The sequence below is a fragment of the Tamandua tetradactyla genome, chromosome 4 (assembly GCF_023851605.1).
Source record: "Tamandua tetradactyla isolate mTamTet1 chromosome 4, mTamTet1.pri, whole genome shotgun sequence".
Taxonomy (NCBI): domain Eukaryota; kingdom Metazoa; phylum Chordata; class Mammalia; order Pilosa; family Myrmecophagidae; genus Tamandua; species Tamandua tetradactyla.
The window spans coordinates 113,935,236-113,956,449 of NC_135330.1; the positions used below are offsets into that span (position 1 = coordinate 113,935,236).

The 21,214-nt window shown below is 37.1% G+C and overlaps 1 protein-coding gene across 1 annotated transcript in view; it reads left to right on the top strand.

The window, feature by feature from the left end:
* Positions 1-21,214, top strand: part of NUFIP1 (nuclear FMR1 interacting protein 1) — a 78,557-nt gene that overhangs the window by 39,722 nt on the left and 17,621 nt on the right. Inside the window, exon 8 of the mRNA XM_077158287.1 lies at positions 12,943-13,059. Within this exon, the coding sequence (XP_077014402.1) occupies positions 12,943-13,059 (117 nt within the window). The remainder of the gene's footprint in view (positions 1-12,942; positions 13,060-21,214) is intronic.

Genomic DNA, 21,214 nt, shown 5'->3' on the forward strand with positions numbered 1-21,214 from the left:
ATCTTTAGCCCATTTTATAATTGGGTTGTTTGTTCTTTTTGTTGTTGAGTTGTATGATTTCTTTGTATATACAGGAAATCAAGCCTTTGTCTGATATGTGATTTCCAAATATTTTCTCCCATTGAGTTGACTGCCTCTTCACCTTTTTGACAATGTCTTTTGAGGTGCAGGAGCATTTGATTTTGAGGAGTTTCCTTTTACCTATTTTTTCTTTTGTTGCTTGTGCTTTGGGTGTAAAGTTTAGGAAGCTACCTCATATTACTAGGTCTTGAAGATGTTTTCCTACATTTTCTTCTAAGCCTTATGGTGCTACTTCTTGTATTTAGGTGTTTGATCCACTTTGAGTTCATTTTTGTGTAGAATGTAAGATAGGGGTCCTCTTTCATTCTTTTGGCTATTGATATCCAGTTCTTCCATGCCCAATTATTGAAAAGACTATTTTGTCCCGTTCACAGGATTTGGGGGCCTTGTCAAAAATCAGTTGACCATGAACTTGGTGATCTATTTCTGTACTCTCAATTGGATTCCATTGGTCAGTGCTTCTATCTTTGTGCCAGTACTATGCTGTTTGACCACTGTGGCTTTATAATACAGTTTAAAGTATTATCCTCCCACTTTGTTCTTGTTTTTTAGGATGCTTTTAGCTATTGAAGGTCTCTTTCCCTTCCAGATGAATTTGGTAGTTAGGTTTTCCAAATTTTCAAAGTAGGCTGTTGGAATTTTGATTGGTACTGTGTAGAGTCTGTAGATCAATTGGGGGAGAATTGACATCTTAACTATATTTAGCCTTCCTGTCCATGAGTGGGGAATGTCTTTCCACCTATTTAGATCTCCTTTGATTTCTTTTAGCAGTGTAATGTAGTTTTCTGTGTACAAGTCCTTTACCTCCCTAGTTAAGTTCATTCCTAAGTACTTGATTCTTTTAGTTGCTATTTTGAATGGAATTTTTTCCTTAACCGACTCCTCAGCTAGGTCATTGCTTGATATAGGAAATATTACTGATATTTGCACATTAATTTTGTATCCCACACCTTGCTAAATTTGTTTATTAGCTCAAATAACTTTGCTGTAGATTTCTCAGGATCTTCCAAGTGTAGTATCATATCATCTGCAAATGAGAGTTTTTCTTCTTCTTTTCCAATTTGAATGCCTTTTATTTCTTTGTTCTGCCTGATTGCTCTAGCTAGAACTTCTAGCACAATGTTCAATAATATTGGTGACAGTGGGCATCCTTGTCTTTTACCTGATCTTAGTGGAAAGGCTTTCAGTCTCTCTCCATTGAGTATAATGCTGGCTTTCGTTTTTTTCATATGTTCCCTTCATCATATTGAGGTAGTTACCTTTGATTCCTATCTTTTGGGGTGTTTTTATTAGGAAAGGGTGCTGAATTTTGTCGAATGCTTTTTCAACATCAATCGAGATGAACATGTGATTTTTCCCTTTCAATTTGTTGATGTGGTGTATTAAATTAATTGATTTTCTCGTATTGAACCATCCTTGCATTCCTGGTATAAACCCCACTTGGTGATGTTGTATAATTCTTTTAGTGTGCTGTTGGATTCAATTTGCAAATATTTTATTGAGAATTTTTGCATTGATGTTCATTAGGGAGATTGGTCTGTAGTTTTCCTTTCTTATACCATCTTTACCTGGTTTTGGTATTACAATGATATCAGCTTCATAAAATGAGTTAGGTAGAGTTCCTTTTTCCTCAATTCTTTGGAAAAGTTTAAGCAGGATTGGTGTTAGTTCTTTATGGAATGTTTGATAAAATTCCCCTGTGAAACCGTCTGGCCCTGGACTTCTCTTTATAGGAAGATTTTTGATGACTGATTGCATCTCTTTACTTGTGATTGGTTTGTTGAGATCTTCTATTTCTTACTGAGTCAGTGTAGCTTGTTTGTGTATCTCCAGGATTTTGTCCATTTCCTTTAAGTTGTCTAGTTCATTGGTGTATAATTGTTCATATTACCCTCTTATAATTTATTTTATTTCTTCAGGGACTGTGGTAATGCAGCTCTTCTCGTTTCTGATTTTGTTTATTTGCATCCTCTCTCTTCTTTTTTTTGTCAGTCTTGCAATAATGGCCTGTGTTAGTTAGATTCAGTTGTCAACTTGACCAGGTGAGCATACCTAATCTTGTTGCTGCGGACTTAAGCCAATGGTACGTTAACCTCATCTGTTGCCAATTACATCTGCAGTCGGCTAGGAGGCGTGTCTGCTGCAATGAGTGACATTTGACTTAATTGGCTGGTGCTTAAATGAGAGATCCCAACGTAGCACAGCCTAGCAGCTTGGCATTCCTCATCTCAGCACTTGCAGCTCAGCCCGGGCCCTTGGAAAAGGAGAAAGAAATCACCCCGGGGAAAGTTGTTGGAACCCAGGGGCCTGGAGAGAAGACCAGCAGAGACCATCCTGTGCCTTCCACGTAAGAAAGAACCTCAGTGGAAAGTTAGCTGCCTTTCCTCTGAAGAACCAACAAAATAAATCCCCTTTTATTAAAAGCCAATCCGTTTCTGGTGTGTTGCATTCCGGCAGCTAGCAAACTAGAACATGGCCCATCAATTTTATTGATTTTCTCGAATAACTAACTTTTGGTTTTATTGATTCTTTTTATTGTTCTTTTGTTCTCCCATTCATTTATCTCTGTGTTAATCTTTGTTATTTCTCTTCTGTTTGCTTTGGGGTTAGTGTGCTGCTCTTTCTTAAATTTCTCCAGGTTTGCTGTTAGGTCCTCAATTTTTGCTCTTGCTTGTTTTTTAATATAGGCATTTATGGCAATATATTTCCCTCTCAGCACAGCCTTTGCTGCATCCCATAAGTTCTGATGAGTTGTATTCTCATTTTCATTCATCTTCAGATAGCTACTGATTTCTCTAGCAGTTTCTTCTTTGACCCACTGGTTGTTTAAGAGTGTGTTATTTAATCTCCGTATATTTGGGAATGTTCTCATTCTTTGGTGGTTATTGAGATCTAGCTTCATCCTATTGTGATCAGAGAAAATGCTTTGAATAATTTCAATGTGTTTAAATTTGTAAATGTCTGTTTTGTGCCCCAGCATGTGATCTAACCTGAAGAATGTTCCATGAGCACTAGAGAAGAATGTATATCCTTGTGCTTTGGGGTGCAATGACCCATATATATATCTATTGGGTCTAATTCATTTAACTTCTCTATTTCCTTGTTGATCTTCTGTCTGGTTGTTCTATCTATAGAGGAGAGCGGTGTACTGAAGTCTCCTACTGTTATTGTTGAAACACCTATTGCTCCCTTCAGTTTTGCCAGTGTCTGTCTCATGTACTTGGGATCTCCTTGATTGGAAGCATAAACATTTATGATTGTTGTATCTTCTTGATGAATTGGCCCTTTAATTAGTATATAGAGTCCTCTGTCTCTTATGATATCTTTACGTTTAAAGTCTGTTTTGTCCAATATTAGTATAACTACTACTGCTTTCTTTTGGTTACAACTTGCATGGAAAATCTTTTTCCATCCTTTCACTTTCAATCTATTTGTATCCTTGTGTCTAAGATGAATCTCTTGTAAGCAGCATATAGCTGGATTATGTTTCTTAATCCATTCAGCCAATCTGTATCTTTTGATTGGTAAATTTAATCCGTTAACATTCAAAGTTATTACTGAAAGGGTGTTTCTTGATTCCATCATCTTATCTTTTTACCTTTATTTGTCAAATCTATTTATCTTTTCCCTCTTTCTCTTTGTATTCTTTTTTTTCCCCGTGGGCTACCATACCCTCTCTCTTTTTTATTCTTTAAATTATCCTTAATGGTACTCCTCAATTCTTCGCCCTCCTCCAGACCTACCTCTCTTGTCTTTTTTTTTTTTTTTCAGCTGGCAGAACTCCTTTTAGTATTTCTTATAGCGCTGATCTCTTTTTGACAAAATGTTTGAGGACTTCTTTGTGTAAAATGTAATCTCTCCCTCAGTTTTGAAGAACTGTTTGGCTGGGTACAGAATTCTTGGTTGGAAGTCTTTCTCTTTCAGGATCTTGAATATATCATACCACTGCCTTCCATCTACAGGGTGCTAGTTGAGTATTATGAACTCAGTTTTATTGGTTTCCCTTGTATGTAGTAGATTACTTTTCCCTAGCTGCTTTCAGGATTTTCTGCTTCTCTTCAACATTTGACAGACTGATTAGTATGTGCCTTGGGAAAGGCCTATTTGGATTTATTCTGTTTGGAGTTCTTTGGGTTTCTTTGGCTTGTATATGTATGTCCTTTATGAGGGTTGGGAATTTTTTCCCAATTGGTTTCCCCAAAAAACCAATATTTTTATAATGGTTTTCCCCCATTAGATCCTCAACTACTCTTTCCAGCCCTTTTACTCCTCTCTTCTCCTTCTGGGACACCAGTGATTCTTGTATTTGTGCACTTTTGTTTTGTTTATCATTTCCCTGAGTGCTGAGGTTAGTGCCCGCAGCCTTTATGCCCTGGCAACAGCCTAGAGGAAACAGGGAGGGGGGTGTGCAGGAAAGGTGGGTTGGGTTGCACTTGGGGTAAGGGTGTGGGGCAGATATGAGCACTGGGGGCTGGTGGGATGGGGGCACCTGGAGCGTGGGGAATGGGAGTGGGTGATGGGGTTCAGATGCATGGGGTGTGGGGTATGGGGTGAGTCACCGGTCACAAGGCTGTGCTGGTGAGGGTAGCATGCCCAAGAAACACGGCATGGCTTGCCTCCTAGTCCCGTGCTCCCATCCATGCACTCCCACGGGCTCCACACCTCTGCACCAGGCTCTAGCTTTCTGTCTCTCAGTTCCTTGGCCTCTGCAACCAGGGCTCCCCCATGTGGTGCAGAAGGCTCTTCCAGGTCAGCTGTACTCCTGAATTGCCACTTCAGTTGCCCTCCTGTCCCTTCTCTAACTTTTCTGGGGAGCAGGGCTAAGTATGAAATATTCTAGTCAGCCATATTCCTGGAAGTCTGGGAACATAAGTCTTGAATATGAAAATCTTGCATGCAGCTATAAATTTATAATGGAAATATTTATAATATTGTTTTCCAAAGAAATCAGCCTATCAATGATCAAATTACCATAGCTTAATTTCATAGGAATAGTTCTTTTTAAATCATGTTATCCTTTATGTGGGATTTCCTCTGGTCTTTTACTTTTTTTTTTCTTCTTTTTTTTCACATTGGCAGGCACCAGGAATCGAACCCAGTTCTCTGGCATGGCAGGCAAGAATTCTGCCTGCTAAGCTACCATAGCCTGCCCTGGTTATTTACTTTTACCAAATCAATGTGTAGACCATTGATTGGTTCTAGTAAAAAGCCTTATGTACCATTTTTCCTGTGCCAGCAAACATTCTCAACATCTCCACTCCTTTATCAGTTTGTCCGCTTGTTTGAAGGCATCTTCCTTTACCTTGGACCTGAGCTGGCAGACCTTGAGGTCTAGTTGTGCACACTTTTCAGTTTGTCAGGGGCAGGTCAGCACAATGATAGCTTGGCACAGTGCTCTCACGTGGCAGTTAATACTTTTTAACCAGTAATCTCACTTTAAGTATGAAGATCACCAGTTCCTCCATTTATTGCCTTTTTTTTTTTCTGGGTCAAAACTTAACCTGGACATTAGCACTTACGTTTTATTTTATTTCAATTTTTTATATTTTAGTGCACATTTATTGATATATATTATATGTTCAAATACCACATAATCTTCCAAAGTGTATAATCAGTGGTTCACAATTCCATCTTATAGCTGTGCATTCATCTTCACAGTCAGCTTTTTTTTTCCTTTTGGTGAAAAATAGCATACAAAAAGCAATAAATTCCAAAGCACAGCACAGTTAGTTGTAGAACAGATTTCAGAGCTAGTATGGGTTACAATTCCACAATTTTAAGTTTTTACTACTATCTGCTCCAAGACACTGGAGATTAAAAGAAATATCAATGTACTGTTTCAGCACTCATATTCATTTGTTAAACCCTACCTTCTCTTTATAACTCCACCATCACCTTTGATCTTTCTCCTGCTCTTTAGGGGTATTTGGGTTGTGGCCATTCTAACTTTTTCATGTTGGAAGGGACTGTCAGTAATATGGGATAGGGGAAAGAGCTATTTGATGTTCCAGAGAGACTGGTCCCTCTGCATTTCAGGACTTACCTGATCTAGGAACCCATCTGGAGGTTGTAGGTTTCTGGAAAGTCACCTTTATAGAATCTCATATAAAACCCAAGGTTTTCTTTAGGATTGGTAGGAATGATTTTGGTTGAGGTTTGGCAGTCTATGATAGCTAGCAATGTCTAATTGAAGTTTGTGTAAAAGTAGCCTCCAAAGTATTCTCTCTACTCTATTTGAAGCCTCTCAACCAGTGGTATTTTATTTGTTACACTTCTTTTCCCTCTTTTGGTCAGGATGGAATTCTTGATCCAGCGGTGCCAGGGCTGGATTCATCCCTGGGAGTCATCTCCCACACCGCCAGGGAGACTTTCACCCCTGGATGTCATGTCCCACATAGGGGGAAAGACAATGATGTCACTTGCAGAGTTGGGCTTAGAGAGCGTGAGGCCACATCTGAGTAATAAAAGAGGTCCTCTGGAGGTGACTGTTAGGCATACCTGTAGGTAGTCTAAGCTCCTCCACTACCTATGTAAACTTCACAAGGTTAAGACTCAAGATCTAGGGTGTGGCCTGTTGATTTGAATGTCCCTAAAGTCTGACACAGTATCAGGGATTTTCCCAGTGGTAAAGTTTAATAGTTCCATATTTTTCTCCCATCCCTCAAGGGGCTTTGCCAATACTTTTTTATTATCTGCTTAATGTACTTTGTTGTATCCAGGCATTGAATTAAGCTATACAGAATTACAGGCCCTCATTCCCATTCTGGGCTCCCTGTGGTTGGGTTGTTCAAGAGAAAATTTAGCTTCTGGACAAAATAAACCTTTCTTCCTTTGGTCTCATAGAGTAGGTGAAGTTCTAAAATAGTGTCTTCCTTATGCCTGTATTCTGAGTTACCTTAATCCCTACCAGATTGGCTTCATTCTTATCTCTGAATACCAGGTTATACTTAAAAAGCACAGCATCTCAAAATTTGCAAAGAAGAATTACTGCTCTGGACTAAATGTGACTGTTGTAAGACCTTACAATCTAGGCCCTAGTTTTCTTACAAGTATTTTCTAAATGAGACCATGCAATATTTGCTCTTTTGTTTTTGGTTTATTTTCCCTCATCAAGTGTTCCACGGGTTCATTCACAGCATTGTATGCTTCCTTTCCTTCTGTACAGCACAATATTCAATCATATGTATATACCACTGTTCTACTTCTCAGTCAGTGTATCCTTCAGTCACCTCCATCCATTGGGCATCATGTGTAATGTCCAAAGTCAACAGTCCATCAACACTGTCAATTTTAGACAATTTCATTGTTCCCAAGAGAAAAATGAGTGATAAAATATCCTCACCAAATAGAAAATGCAAACCTCCCCTTAATTCTTATCACTCCCCCCATTATTTACCCCTGGTATTGCTGTGGCACTGTTAGGATGGCCCATAGCATGCAACAGCAGTTTTCACCCTATACCTCTATATTATATGCTCTTTTTAAAAATCCATATTTTTGAAGTAGTTCATGCAAGAACTTATTTATATTTGTAGTGTTAATCGGTGTGACACATGCATCTATCTATACAACGCTTTTCAGTCATGCTTACTTTCAAAATGGCAGTTTTGCTTATAGACCCACTAATGAAGTGCCTTCACTTCTATTTCCTTACATTTAAGTTCAACCTCATCCAGCTAACCATTCACCCATCTGTAGCCTCTGTGTATCTCTGAGTCTCCTGTTCTGTATTATAAGCCTCTGACTTTACCTTTACCATAGTCATAAAAGCAAAATCATGTAGTATCTTTTCTCTTATGTCTGGCTTATTTCATTCAGCATTATGTCCTCAAGGTTCAACCATCTTGTCATGTGCTTCAGGACATAATTTCGTCTTACTGCTGCATATTATTCCATCATATGTATATACTACAGTTTGTTAATTCACTTGTCTGTTGATGGGTGCTTGGATTGTTTACATCTTTTGGTGATTGTGAGTAATGCTGCTATGAACATTGGTGTGCAAATTCCTGTTTGTGTAACTTTTTATAGCTCTTCTGGGTATATACTGAGTAGTGGTATAGCCAGGTCATAGGGCGAAAACTCCATATTTAGTTTTCTGAGGAACTGCCAGACTGTCTTCCATAATGGCTGCACCATTACACATTCCCACCAGCAGTGCGTATGTTCCAATTTCTCCACATCCTCGTCAACATTTATAGTTTCTTGTTTGTTTAATAGCAGCTATTCTAACAGGTGTAAAGTAATATTTCATTATAGTCTTGATCTGCATTTCCCTTATAACTAATGAAAATGAGCATCATTGCATGTGCCTTTTAGCCATCTGTATTTGCTCTTCATAAAAACTGCCTATTTGTACCTTTAACCCATTTCATAATTGGGTTGTTTGTTCTTTTGTTGTTCAGTTGTGTGATTTCTTTATGTACACAGGATATCAAACCTTTGTCCCATATGCGATTTCCAAGTATTTTCTTCCATTGAGTTGCCTCTTCAACTTTTTGAGTCTTTTTAAGGTACAAAATCATTTGATTTTGAGGAGTTCCCATTCATCTATTTTCTCTTTTGTTGTACTTTGGGTGTAAAGTTTAGGAAGCTACCTCCTATTACTAGGCCTTGAAGAAGTTTCACTACATTTTCTTCTAGAAGCTTTATGGTACTGTTTTTTTTTCCTTGCATAGGCAGGCATCGGGAATTGAACCTGGGTCTCCAGCATGGCAGGCGAGAAATCTGCCTGCTGAGCCACTGTGGCCCGCCTGGTACTGGTTTTTATATCTAGGTGTTTGATCCACTTTGTCTTAATTTTTGTATAGATTATAAGGTAAGGGTCCTCTTTCATTCTTCTGGCTATTGATATTCAGTTCTCTCATGCCTATTTATTGAAAAGACTTGTCCCAGTTCAGTGGATTTTGGGGCCTTATAGAAGATCAGTTGACCATAGATTTGGTGTTCTATTTCTGTGCTCTTGATTCAATTCCATTGGTCAATACTTCTGTCTTTGTGCCAGTATCATGTTGTTTTGACCTCTGTGGCTTTATAATAAGCTTTGAAATCAGGAAGTGTTAATCCTCCCACTTTGTTCTTTTTAAGGATACTTTTAGCTATTTGGGGTTTCTTTCCCTTCCAAATGAATTTGGTAACCAGCTTTTCCAAGTCTTCAGAGTAGATTGTTGGAATTTTGATTGGTACCTCATTGAATCTGTATATCAGTGTGGGTAGAATTGACATCGTAATTGCGTTTAACCTTCCTATCCATGAGCAGGGGATGCCTTTCCACCTAGTTAGATCCTTTTTTTATTTCTTTTAGCAATGTTAGGTAGTTTTCTATGTACAGGTCCTTCACATCCCTAGTTAAATTCATTCCTAGATACTTGATTCTTTTAGTTGCTATTTTGAACAGAAGTGTTTCCTTAATTGACTCCTCAGGTCGTTACTTCTGTATAGAAACAACAAAAGCCCAGAAGGATGGGGGACATATCAGAAGGATACAGGAGCCAACTTGAAAGAGTTGATGGCCGGAACTGGAACAATTTGAGCAACAAAATAAGTAATAGTGGATTATAACCCAAAGAATAAAATAAATATCTATGAGTCCAAACTGATATAAATAAATGCTTGAAAAGATAAACATGGAGAAGGGCAAATCTTCCCTACAGAAGAATTCCAACTAATAAATACAGAAGAAATGAGGGAAATAGAAAATCATCATTAGAACATCACTGTAATAATTGTTTAGGGTAAATTCGGTAGTTTATGCTAAAATTAGTGGTGGAACTTTAAAAAGAAAGAGAATTATTTGTGTAACCTCAAATATTTGTTAATTACAGTAGGGGTTTTAACATTTGTCCCGAAATTTTTGATACTCTTCCCCTTGCATGTGGGTTGAACTTTGTGACTCCCTTCAAGGAATAACTTCATAGAGTAGAAAACAGGCAGACTACCAGGTGATTAAGGCTGACATCCTCAGTAGTAAGTCATGTTGATATCAGGGATTCCCTGGTATGATGGGATGTGAGAACAGCACATCTTCTCCATCATTCTTCCCCAAATCCATAACTTCACTCTAATCTTGAAGAAATGTCAGACCAACCCAAATGGAAGGGCATTCAGCAAGTCCCTGACCAGTAATCTTCCGAAGTGTCAAGCTCATGAAAGACAAGGGAAGACTGAGAAACTGTCAGATTGGAGGACAATAAGGAGCCATGATGACTAAAGGCAGTTTGATGTCCTGGATTATCTTAGAACCAAGAAAGGATATTAATGGGAAAACTGGGGAAATTCCAGTCTGTAGGTTAGACAGTACTGAAATTTCATAGTTGTGATAAATGTAGCGTGGTTGTGTAAGATGTTAACTTTAAGGAAAGCTCAGTGAAGGGTATATGGGAACTCTCTGTACTATCTTTGCAACTTCCCTTTAAATATAACATTATTTCAAAGCACAGAGTTTAAAAAAAATAGAGGCGGGTAAAGATCCAGTACATTAGGCCAATTAAAACTCACCCACTGCTTCTTGAATTGGATTATGAGGAACACTGTCCTCCAGGGTTTACTTCATATGTTTTTCTTTGTTTTGTTATTTTCTGATTATAAAAGTAATACAGAAGGTGTGGAGGAAAACTGAAAAGCACAAAATAAAAACAACCAACTTTTTCAACCTATAGAGACAGTCGCTGATCTCATTTTGGTATATCTTCTATCATAATTTTTCCTGTGTACGTGTACATGGTTTTCTAGTAAAAATGAAATCATATTATTTAAAAAGAAGGAAAAGAGTTTTGGATATAGACAGAATTAGATTTCCATCCTGGGTCCACTAGCTCTGTGATTCTGTGCCAGTTAACCTCTTTGAACTTGCCTTTACTCATTTCTGCAACAATTTGCTCTTCAAATATTTGTTGGAAACTTAAAATGCACTGAGTACTGTTCTTTCCTCTTAGGACATAGCTGTGAACAAAGCAAAACCCCTTCTTTCCTTGTATATTACATTTGGTTGGGAGAGAGAGATAGTAAACAAATATATAATTTATTGGGTTGATCTAAGTATTATGAAGAAGAAGATGGGTAAAGGGATAGAGAATGGTGGTCTGAGTAAGAGGGGTGCTGATCAGTGACAACCTCTGACAAAGTGGCTTAAGCAGGAATCTGAATGAAATGACAGAACCAGTACCTAAGAGGACAGGCTTTTCTAGCAGGAAAAGCAGCAAGTACCAACACCCCAAAGCAAGGGAGTACTTCATGTGTTCAAGTAACAGCAAGGTAGAGTGCAGTAAGCGAAGAAGAAAGTTGAGTGATGGGGTTTAGTTAAGAGAGCAAGTGGGGGGCCTTGTCGGTCAAGAAAGGACTTCTGTTCTGAGGTTGAATAGAGTTGATGTGATCTGATTAATGGGTTTAAGAAAAAAAGAAGACATTATTAGTCTAATTACTGACCTTCAAGACATTTTGATAGAATGCCTTCATTATGGCTAGAGGACTTTATATATCTATAGGAGACATTCTAGCCCACTAGTTAAGAATTGGGCTTTGGAGCCAGGTAAACCAAGATTTGAGTTTGGATTCAGCTGTTTCATAGTTATCTCTGAATCATGGTTTTGTCATCTGTAATTAATAGTGAAAGTAATACTTCATAAGGGTTAAATGAGATCATGCTTTTAAAGAGCATAATTTCAACTCATAATATACTTTTTGGTACCCTCTGTTTGGATCCTGGAAGGAAATACTAGAGTTTGGCCTCTGATCATTCTAACAATGGAATGGGTAGTCTGTATACCAATATTGTAGTAGTAGAGATCTGTTTAATCTACTAGTAATTTACATATCTAAAAGTACATCTTTTTCTTTCCCTTTATTAATCCAGAAGAAAATGTAATATAGCTTAAACTTTGACAAGTAATAGTCAGGGGTCGGATTTTGGGTGGTTGAAGGAGAGAGTTTACCTTCATCCATCAGGAGGCAGTAGCTCAGCATTTATATAAAAGTAGGCTTTAGTTTCCTACTGGTATGTTTTGGTTTCCCTTGGACTGACTTGGTGAACAGTAAATTCCTGTCTTGAAACATTTCATATTGGTTGTGGGTTGAGTTGGTTTGTTAAATAGTCAGGTTACTTATTGTCACCATTCTTCAGTTGGGCTTTTTTATTGGTTGTCTAGAATAGCGTTAATTCATTTCTACAGCTGCCAAAAAACAAATGTAATAGTGATGGCCTGGGGCTCCAGCTAGGCTTGCTTGGCTCTGATCAAACACTTTACCTTGGCAGGCTCTATAATACTTATCCTCATGCTTGGCTTACGCACTTGCATTCTTAGAAGTTGTGAGTAATAAGAACTTTGGGTGGATTCATTTCAGCATAACTCTTTGACTAAGCCGACCGTCTATAGAAAATGCTTAAATTATTGTTTACTCAAAAACAGTCTTAAAAAACAAAAAATATGTGAATATTTTAAATATTTTATTCTTAAGTCTGATTTTCCGAGTCAGTGATCCTAATCTGGTGAGGTTAAATAAATTTCTGGCCTTCCTACTACCTGTAAATTAATAGCAAAGGCTGTGTAATTAAGTTAATTTAGAGAAGGCCCAAATTCCAAAACCAGTGAAGCATGGTAAGTAACCGAGTTGTTTATGGTTACCATTTGCCCCTTTGTCTCTTCTTTGGACAAATAGCGTCTCTGACCATGGAGATTTAAACCAGGGGGAAATTTTTTTATGTCTCCTGGAATTAGATGTTTAGGAAAAGTAAGGAAATGATCAGAATTTACTTTTTAAATAGTGAGGTAACAAGCGAGGAATGGCTGTCAGTTTTCTTTTTATGGTGGCAGATGTTTTTAGTTACAGTGTTTTAATCTTGAATGCTTTTCCCTTTTATTTCAGAGTCCGATAAGGAGGAGAAACCACAAAGTACTGTCGTGCCCAAGGAAGTGACGCCAGCTCTTTGCTCACTAATGAACAGCTATGGAAGTCTTTCAGGGTCAGAGAGTGAGCCAGAAGGTAAAACATTGCCTTGGCTGTTAGAGTTATGCTTGTTTTGTTCTATTTTGTTAACTTTCATCTTTGATGCCTACTATGTGCAACATTAGCATCCAGGATGTACATTCTTTATTTGATCTTCAGATTTCCTTTTTCATTTGATTCAGAAGTCAGGTTAACACAGCATAAAGGAAAACTGGAGAAGTAAGGAAAATTGTGCTATTCTGGGAGAAAAAGGCAAAAATAATTTACTGTAAGTAAGAGAATAGGAAGAAAAAGAGAAAATATTCACTAATGGAGTGAAAGAATGAAAGAAAATGCTAACAGATACAGCTAAGAAAGTTGATATCTTCTCTCTGTTTTCGAGAACCTTTTTCTTAATGTGTCTAGCTAGCACCCTTGGTAGGTAGAGAGAGGTCATTTATGACAAAGATGATGGAATTCCTTACAGCAGATAATGCATTGCTCTTTTTTTTTCTTTTCCCAATGGCATCGATGCATCATATATTAACAGATCACTGGAAAATTGTTACAGGTCTTATGCTACTTAACTATCTCAAGTTATTTCTAACACCATGGTCAGAAAATCTCAGCTTCTAATCTTTAAACTTTGTCATCAGTATTGACATTACCTTTTTTTGTTTTTTAACTTTGTTATTGTATTGTATAACGTATATGCAAAGCAAAGAAAGAAAAAACAGTAGTTTTCAAAGCACTCTTCAACAAGTGGTTACAGGACAGATCCCAGAGTTTGGCGTGGGCTACCATACGATCCTCTCAGATTTTTCCTTCTCACTGGTCCAGAATATAGGAGGCTAGAAGGCTTAAATGTTTTTTAATCACCACAATCTACTTTTTTCCTTTCTTTTTTTTTTGTGAAAAATAACATATATACAAAATAGCAATAAATTTCAAGGCATACCACCACAATTAGTTATAGAACATATTTCAGAGTTTAACGTGTGTTACAATTCCACAATTTAAGATTTTTATTTCTAGCTGCTTTAAGATACTAGAGACTAAAAGAGATATCAGTTTAATGATTTAGCAATCATATTTATTTGTTAAATTGTATCTTCTCTGTATAACTCTACCAACACCTTTGATTTTTCTATCCCTCTCTTTAGGGGGTGTTTGGGCTGTGCATTCTAACTGTTTCATGTTCGAAGGGTCTGTCACTAATATGGGGTAGAGAGATGGAACTATCTGATGTTCTGGAGAGGCTGGGCCCTCTAGGTTTCAGGACTTATCTGGTTCAGGGACCCATCTGGAGGTTATAGGTTTCTGGAAAGTTACATGGTACCCTTGTAGAGTCTTATATATTGCCCTAGGTGTTCTTTAGGATTGTCTGTAATGGTCCTGATTGGGGGTTGACAGGCTATAATAGGTAGCAAGGTCTAACTGAAGCTTGCATAAGAGCAGTCTCCAGAATAGCCTCTTGACTCTATTTGAACTCTCTCAGCCACTGATACTTTATTAGGTACGCTTCTTTCCCCCCTTTTGGGCAGAATGGAACTGTTGATCACATGGTGCCAGAACCAGATTCATCCCTTGGGGTCATCTCCCATGTCACCAGGGAGACTTTCACCCCTGGATGTCATGTCCCACATAGGGGGAAGGGCAATGATTTTACTTGAAGAGTTGGGCTTAGAGAGGGTGAGGCCACATCTTAGTAACAAAAGAAATCCTCTAGAAGTAACTCTTAGGTGTACCTATAAGTAGGCTAAGCTTCTCTGTACCTACATAAGCTTCACAAGACTAAGCCACAAGATCAAGGCATGGTCTATTGACTTGAGTGTCCCTAAAGTTTGACACAGTATCAGGGGATTTCCTGATGGTAAAGTTTAATGGTTTCATATTTTTTCTCCATTGCTTAAGGGACTTGGCCAATACTTTTTGAATATCTGCTTAATATACTGTAGGATGTACCCAGGCACTGCATTAGGCTATATACAGGATTAAAGGACCTCTTTCTTATTCTGGGCTCCTTGTAGTACATTGCTCTTTACGGAGTGCATTTATGTAAATAATGTGAATGTCAAAAACATGACAATCCTATACTTGGGGTTGCATTAGCCTGGAAGAAATGGAGTTCTTTCCACAGTCTTTCTGAGAAGTCACCAATGTTCAGGATACATGTTCTGGTTTGCTAGCTGCCGGAATGCAATATACCAGAAATGGAACAGCTTTTAACAAGGGGAATTTAATGAGTTGCTAGTTTACAGTTCTAAGGCTGAGAAAATGTCCCAATTAAAACAAGTCTATAGAAATGACCAATCAAAGGTATCCAGGGAAAGATACCTTGGTTCAAGAAGGCCGATGAAGTTCAGGGTTTCTCTCTCGAGTGAGAAGGCACATGGCGAACACAGTCAGGGTTCCTCTCTCGGCTGGAAGGGCACATGGCAAACACGGCGTCATCTGCTAATTTTCTTTCCTGGCTTCCAGTTTCATGAAGCTCCCTGGGAGGCGTTTTCCTTCTTCATCTCCAAAGGTCGCTGGGTGGTGGACTTCAGCTTCTCGTGGCTATGCGGTTCTGCTCTGCTCTCTCTGAATCTCTCATTCTCCAAAATATTTCCGCTTTTATAAAACTTCAGAAACTAATCAAGACCCAATCAAATGGGTGGAGACATGTCATCCCCTAATACAGTTTAACAACCACTGTTGACTAAATCACATCATCCAGGGAGATAATCTCATTACAGTTTCAAACATACAGTATTGAATAGAGATTATGCTACCTTTATGAAATGGGATTTATATTAAAACATGGCTTTTCTTAGGGGGCATGCTTCCTTTCAAACCAGCACAATACATATCTTATCTTTAGAGATGATGTCACAGATGATAATTTGTGGAGCTTTATTTTGAAATTTGTTGTTATAATAAACCAGCTTAATTTCCTACAGCACCTCTCTTTAGGCAAGCTGAAGGAGCCATGAATAGCCTCTTGATCTGGTGCAGTGTGGCAGTTCTTAATCCAAGGTTAATATTAATAATCCAGTGTATTTAGTCAATAAATCTGTATTTGACTATTATGGAAACCTGACTCTGCATGGTTTTTTTTGTTTAGGCTTAAATAACCGTGAGAGAATTCATGTGGATGTATTTAGGGATAAGATTTGTATTCAAAGTAGGAACTTAATGAGGATAAGAATACAGGGTCTAAAAGATATATATATATATCGGAGGAAGAGAAGATTTGAATGTAATTCGATGATTATGGTAGCACTTTTATTATTGACAAGTCCATAGATAATCAGTGTTTGTATGGTTGGGTGATATTAATAGGGAAGAGTGGGGCTTTCAAATGAAAGATGATGCTTACATTTATCTGTAACATGGGAATGTTTTTATGGGCCTTGGTTTATGATAGTAGCTTGTTAAAAACTGCTTAAATTTTAAAATATAACCTATTTTGGCCTTATCAGAGTTATATACAACCATCTTCACAGTTGGTTGCCTTTATTTTTCATTCTAAGAAAACAGTGTTTATTTCTTACTCTTCGTTCTAATACACTGATGTGAAGATGGAGTTATTCTTTAAACACATTAAATTTCCTGCTTATCAGTTATATTTATAACAGGTGATTGGAAAGAAAACTATTAGCAGATTATTGAATCCCTAAAAAATAAGCTGTACCAATGCTTTCTTCTTTGTGCAGATGAAATCCTTAATACTTTATATGAAGTTTTTTTTAATTTTTTTATTAATTAAAAAAAATTAACAGACAAAACACTATGATATCATTCCATTCTACATATACAATCAGTAATTCTTAATATCATCACATAGTTGCATATTCATCATTTCTAGAACATTTGCATCGATTTAGAAAAAAATTAAAAAGGCAACAGAAAAAGAAATAAAACGATAACAGAAAAAAAAACATTATATATGCCATACCCCTTACCCCTTGCTTCCATTTACCACCAGCACTTCAAACTAAATTTATTTTTAACGTTTGTTCCCCCTATTATTTATTTATTTATTTATTTATTTTAATTAATTAAAAAATTAACACAACATTTAGAAATCATTCCATTCTACATATACAATCAGTAATTCTTAATATCATCACATAGATGTATGATCATCATTTCTTAGTACATTTGCATCGATTTAGGACAAGAATTAGCAAAACAACAGAAAAAGATATAGAATGATAATATAGAGAAAAAAATAAAAATAATAAAAAAAATATGTATATAAAAACAAACAAACAAAAAAAACTATAGCTCAGATGCAGCTTCATTCAGTGTTTTAACAAAATTACATCACAATTAGGTAGTATTGTGCTGTCCATTTTTGAGTTTTTGTATCTAGTCCTGTTGCACAGTCTGTATCCTTTCAGCTCCAATTACCCATTATCTTACCCTGTTTCTAACTCCTGCTGGTCTCTGTTACCAATAACATATTCCAAGTTTATTCTCGAATGTTGGTTCACATCAGTGGGACCATACAGTATTTGTCCTTTAGTTTTTGGCTAGACTCACTCAGCATAATGTTCTCTAGGTCCATCCATGTTATTACGTGCTTCATAAGTTTATTCTGTCTTAAGGCTGCATAATATTCCATCGTATGTATATACCACAGTTTGTTTAGCCACTCGTCTGTTGATGGACATTTTGGCTGTTTCCATCTATTTGCAATTGTAAATAATGCTGCTGTAAACATTGGTGTGCAAATGTCCGTTTGTGTCTTTGCCCTTAAGTCCTTTGAGTAGATACCTAGCAATGGTATTGCTGGGTCGTATGGCAATTCTATATTCAGTTTTTTGAGGAACCACCAAACTGCCTTCCACAGTGGTTGCACCATTTGACATTCCCACCAACAGTGGATAAGTGTGCCTCTTTCACCGCATCCTCTCCAGCACTTGTCATTTTCTGTTTTGTTGATAATGGCCATTCTGGTGGGTGTGAGATGATAATCTCATTGTGGTTTTGATTTGCATTTCTCTAATGGCCAGGGACATTGAGCATCTCTTCATGTGCCTTTTGGCCATTTGTATTTCCTCTTCTGATAGGTGTCTGTTCAAGTCTTTTTCCCATTTTGTAATTGGGTTGGCTGTCTTTTTGTTGTTGAGTTGAACAATCTCTTTATAAATTCTGGATACTAGACCTTTATCTGATATGTCGTTTCCAAATATTGTCTCCCATTGTGTAGGCTGTCTTTCTACTTTCTTGATGAAGTTCTTTGATGCACAAAAGTGTTTAATTTTGAGGAGATCCCATTTATTTATTTCCTTCTTCAGTGCTCTTGCTTTAGGTTTAAGGTCCATAAAACCGCCTCCAATTGTAAGTTTCATAAGATATCTCCCTACATTTTCCTTTAACTGTTTTATGGTCGTAGACCTAATGTTTAGATCTTTGATCCATTTTGAGTTAACTTTTGTATAGGGTGTGAGATACGGGTCCTCTTTCATTCTTTTGCATATGGATATCCAGTTCTCTAGGCACCATTTATTGAAGAGACTGTTCTGTCCCAGGTGAGTTGGCTTGACTGCCTTATCAAAGATCAAATGTCCATAGATGAGAGGGTCTATATCTGAGCACTCTATTCGATTCCATTGGTCAATATATCTATCTTTATGCCAATACCATGCTGTTTTGACCACTGTAGCTTCATAATATGCCTTAAAGTCAGGTAGCGCGAGACGTCCAGCTTCGTTTTTTTTCCTCAAGATGTTTTTAGCAATTTGGGGCGCCCTGCCCTTCCAGATAAATTTGCTTATTGGTTTTTCTGTTTCTGAAAAATAAGTTGTTGGGATTCTGATTGGTATTGCATTGAATCTGTAAATCAATTTAGGTAGGATTGACATCTTAACTATATTTAGTCTTCCAATCCATGAACACGGTATGCCCTTCCATCTATTTAGGTCTTCTGTGATTTCTTTTAACAGTTTTTTATAGTTTTCTTTATATAGGTTTTTTGTCTCTTTAGTTAAATTTATTCCTAGGTATTTTATTCTTTTAGTTGCAATTGTAAATGGGATTCATTTCTTGATTTCCCCCTCAGCTTGTTCATTACTAGTGTATAGAAATGCTACAGATTTTTGAATGTTGATCTTGTAACCTGCTACTTTGCTGTACTCATTTATTAGCTCTAGTAGTTTTGTTGTGGATTTTTCTGGGTTTTCGACATATAGTATCATATCGTCTGCAAACAGTGATAGTTTTACTTCTTCCTTTCCAATTTTGATGCCTTGTATTTCTTTTTCTTGTCTAATTGCTCTGGCTAGAACCTCCAACAAGATGTTGAATAATAGGGGTGGTAATGGACATCCTTGTCTTGTTCCTGATCTTAGGGGGAAAGTTTTCAATTTTTCCCCATTGAGGATGATATTAGCTGTGGTTTTTTCATATATTCCCTCTATCATTTTAAGGAAGTTCCCTTGTATTCCTATCTTTTGAAGTGTTTTCAACAGGAAAGGATGTTGAATCTTGTCAAATGCCTTCTTTGCATCAATTGAGATGATCATGTGATTTTTCTGCTTTCATTTGTTGATATGGTGTATTACATTAATTGATTTTCTTATGTTGAACCATCCTTGCATACCTGGGATGAATCCTACCTGGTCATGATGTATAATTCTTTTAATGTGTTGTTGGATACGATTTGCTAGAATTTTATTGAGGATTTTTGCATCTATATTCATTAGAGAGATTGGTCTGTAGTTTTCTTTTTTTGTAATATCTTTGCCTGGTTTTGGTATGAGAGTGATGTTGGCTTCATAGAATGAATTAGGTAGCTTTCCCTCCACTTCGATTTTTTTGAAGAGTTTGAGGAGAGTTGGTACTAATTCTTTCTGGAATGTTTGGTAGAATTCACATGTGAAGCCATCTGGTCCTGGACTTTTCTTTTTAGGAAGCTTTTGAATGACTGATTCAATTTCTTTACTTGTGATTGGTTTGTTGAGGTCATCTATTTCTTCTTGAGTCAAAGTTGGTTGTTCATGTCTTTCCAGGAACCCGTCCATTTCCTCTAAATTGTTGTATTTATTAGCGTAAAGTTGTTCATAGTATCCTGTTATTACCTCCTTTATTTCTGTGAGGTCCGTGGTTATGTCTCCTCTTCCATTTCTGATCTTATTTATTTGCATCCTCTCTCTTCTTCTTTTTGTCAGTCTTGATAAGGTCCCATCAATCTTATGATTTTCTCATAGAACCAACTTCTGGTCTTATTGATTTTCTCTATTGTTTTCATTTTTTCAATTTCATTTATTTCTGCTCTAATCTTTGTTATTTCTTTCCTTTTGCTTACTTTGGGGTTAGTTTGCTGTTCTTTCTCCAGTTCTTCCAAGTGGACAGTTAATTCCTGAATTTTTGCCTTTTCTTCTTTTCTGATATAGGCCTTTAGGGCAATAAATTTCCCTCTTAGCACTGCCTTTGCTGCGTCCCATAGGTTTTGATATGTTGTGTTTTCGTTTTCATTCGCCTTGAAATATTTACTAATTTCTCTTGCAATTTCTTCCTTGACCCACTCGTTTTTTAAGAGTGTGTTGTTGAGCCTCCATGTATTTGTGAATTTTCTGGCACTCCGCGTATTATTGATTTCCAACTTCGTTCCTTTATGATCCGAGAAAGTGTTGTGTATGATTTCAGTCTTTTTAAATTTGTTAAGACTTGCTTTGTGACCCAGCCTATGGTCTATCTTTGAGAATGATCCATGAGCACTTGAGAAAAAGGTGTATCCTGCTGTTGTGGGATGTAATGTCCTATAAATGTCTGTTAAGTCTAGCTCATTTATAGTAATATTCAGATTCTTTATTTCTTTATTGATCCTCTGAGGTCTAGATGTTCTGTCCATTGAAGAGAGTGGTAAATTGAAGTCTCCAACTATTATGGTATATGTGTCTATTTCCCTTTTCAGTGTTTGCAGTGTATTCCTCACGTATTTTGGGGCATTCTGGTTCGGTGCATAAATATTTATGATTGTTATGTCTTCTTGTTTAATTGTTCCTTTTATTAGTGGATAGTGTCCTTCTTTGTCTCTTTTAACTGTTTTACATTTGAAGTCTAATTTGTGTGATATTAGTATAGCTACTCCTGCTCTTTTCTGGTTGTTATTTGCATGAAATATCTTTTCCCAACCTTTCACTTTCAACCTATGTTTATCTTTGGGTCTAAGATGTGTTTCCTGTAGACAGCATATAGAAGGATCCTGTTTTTTAATCCA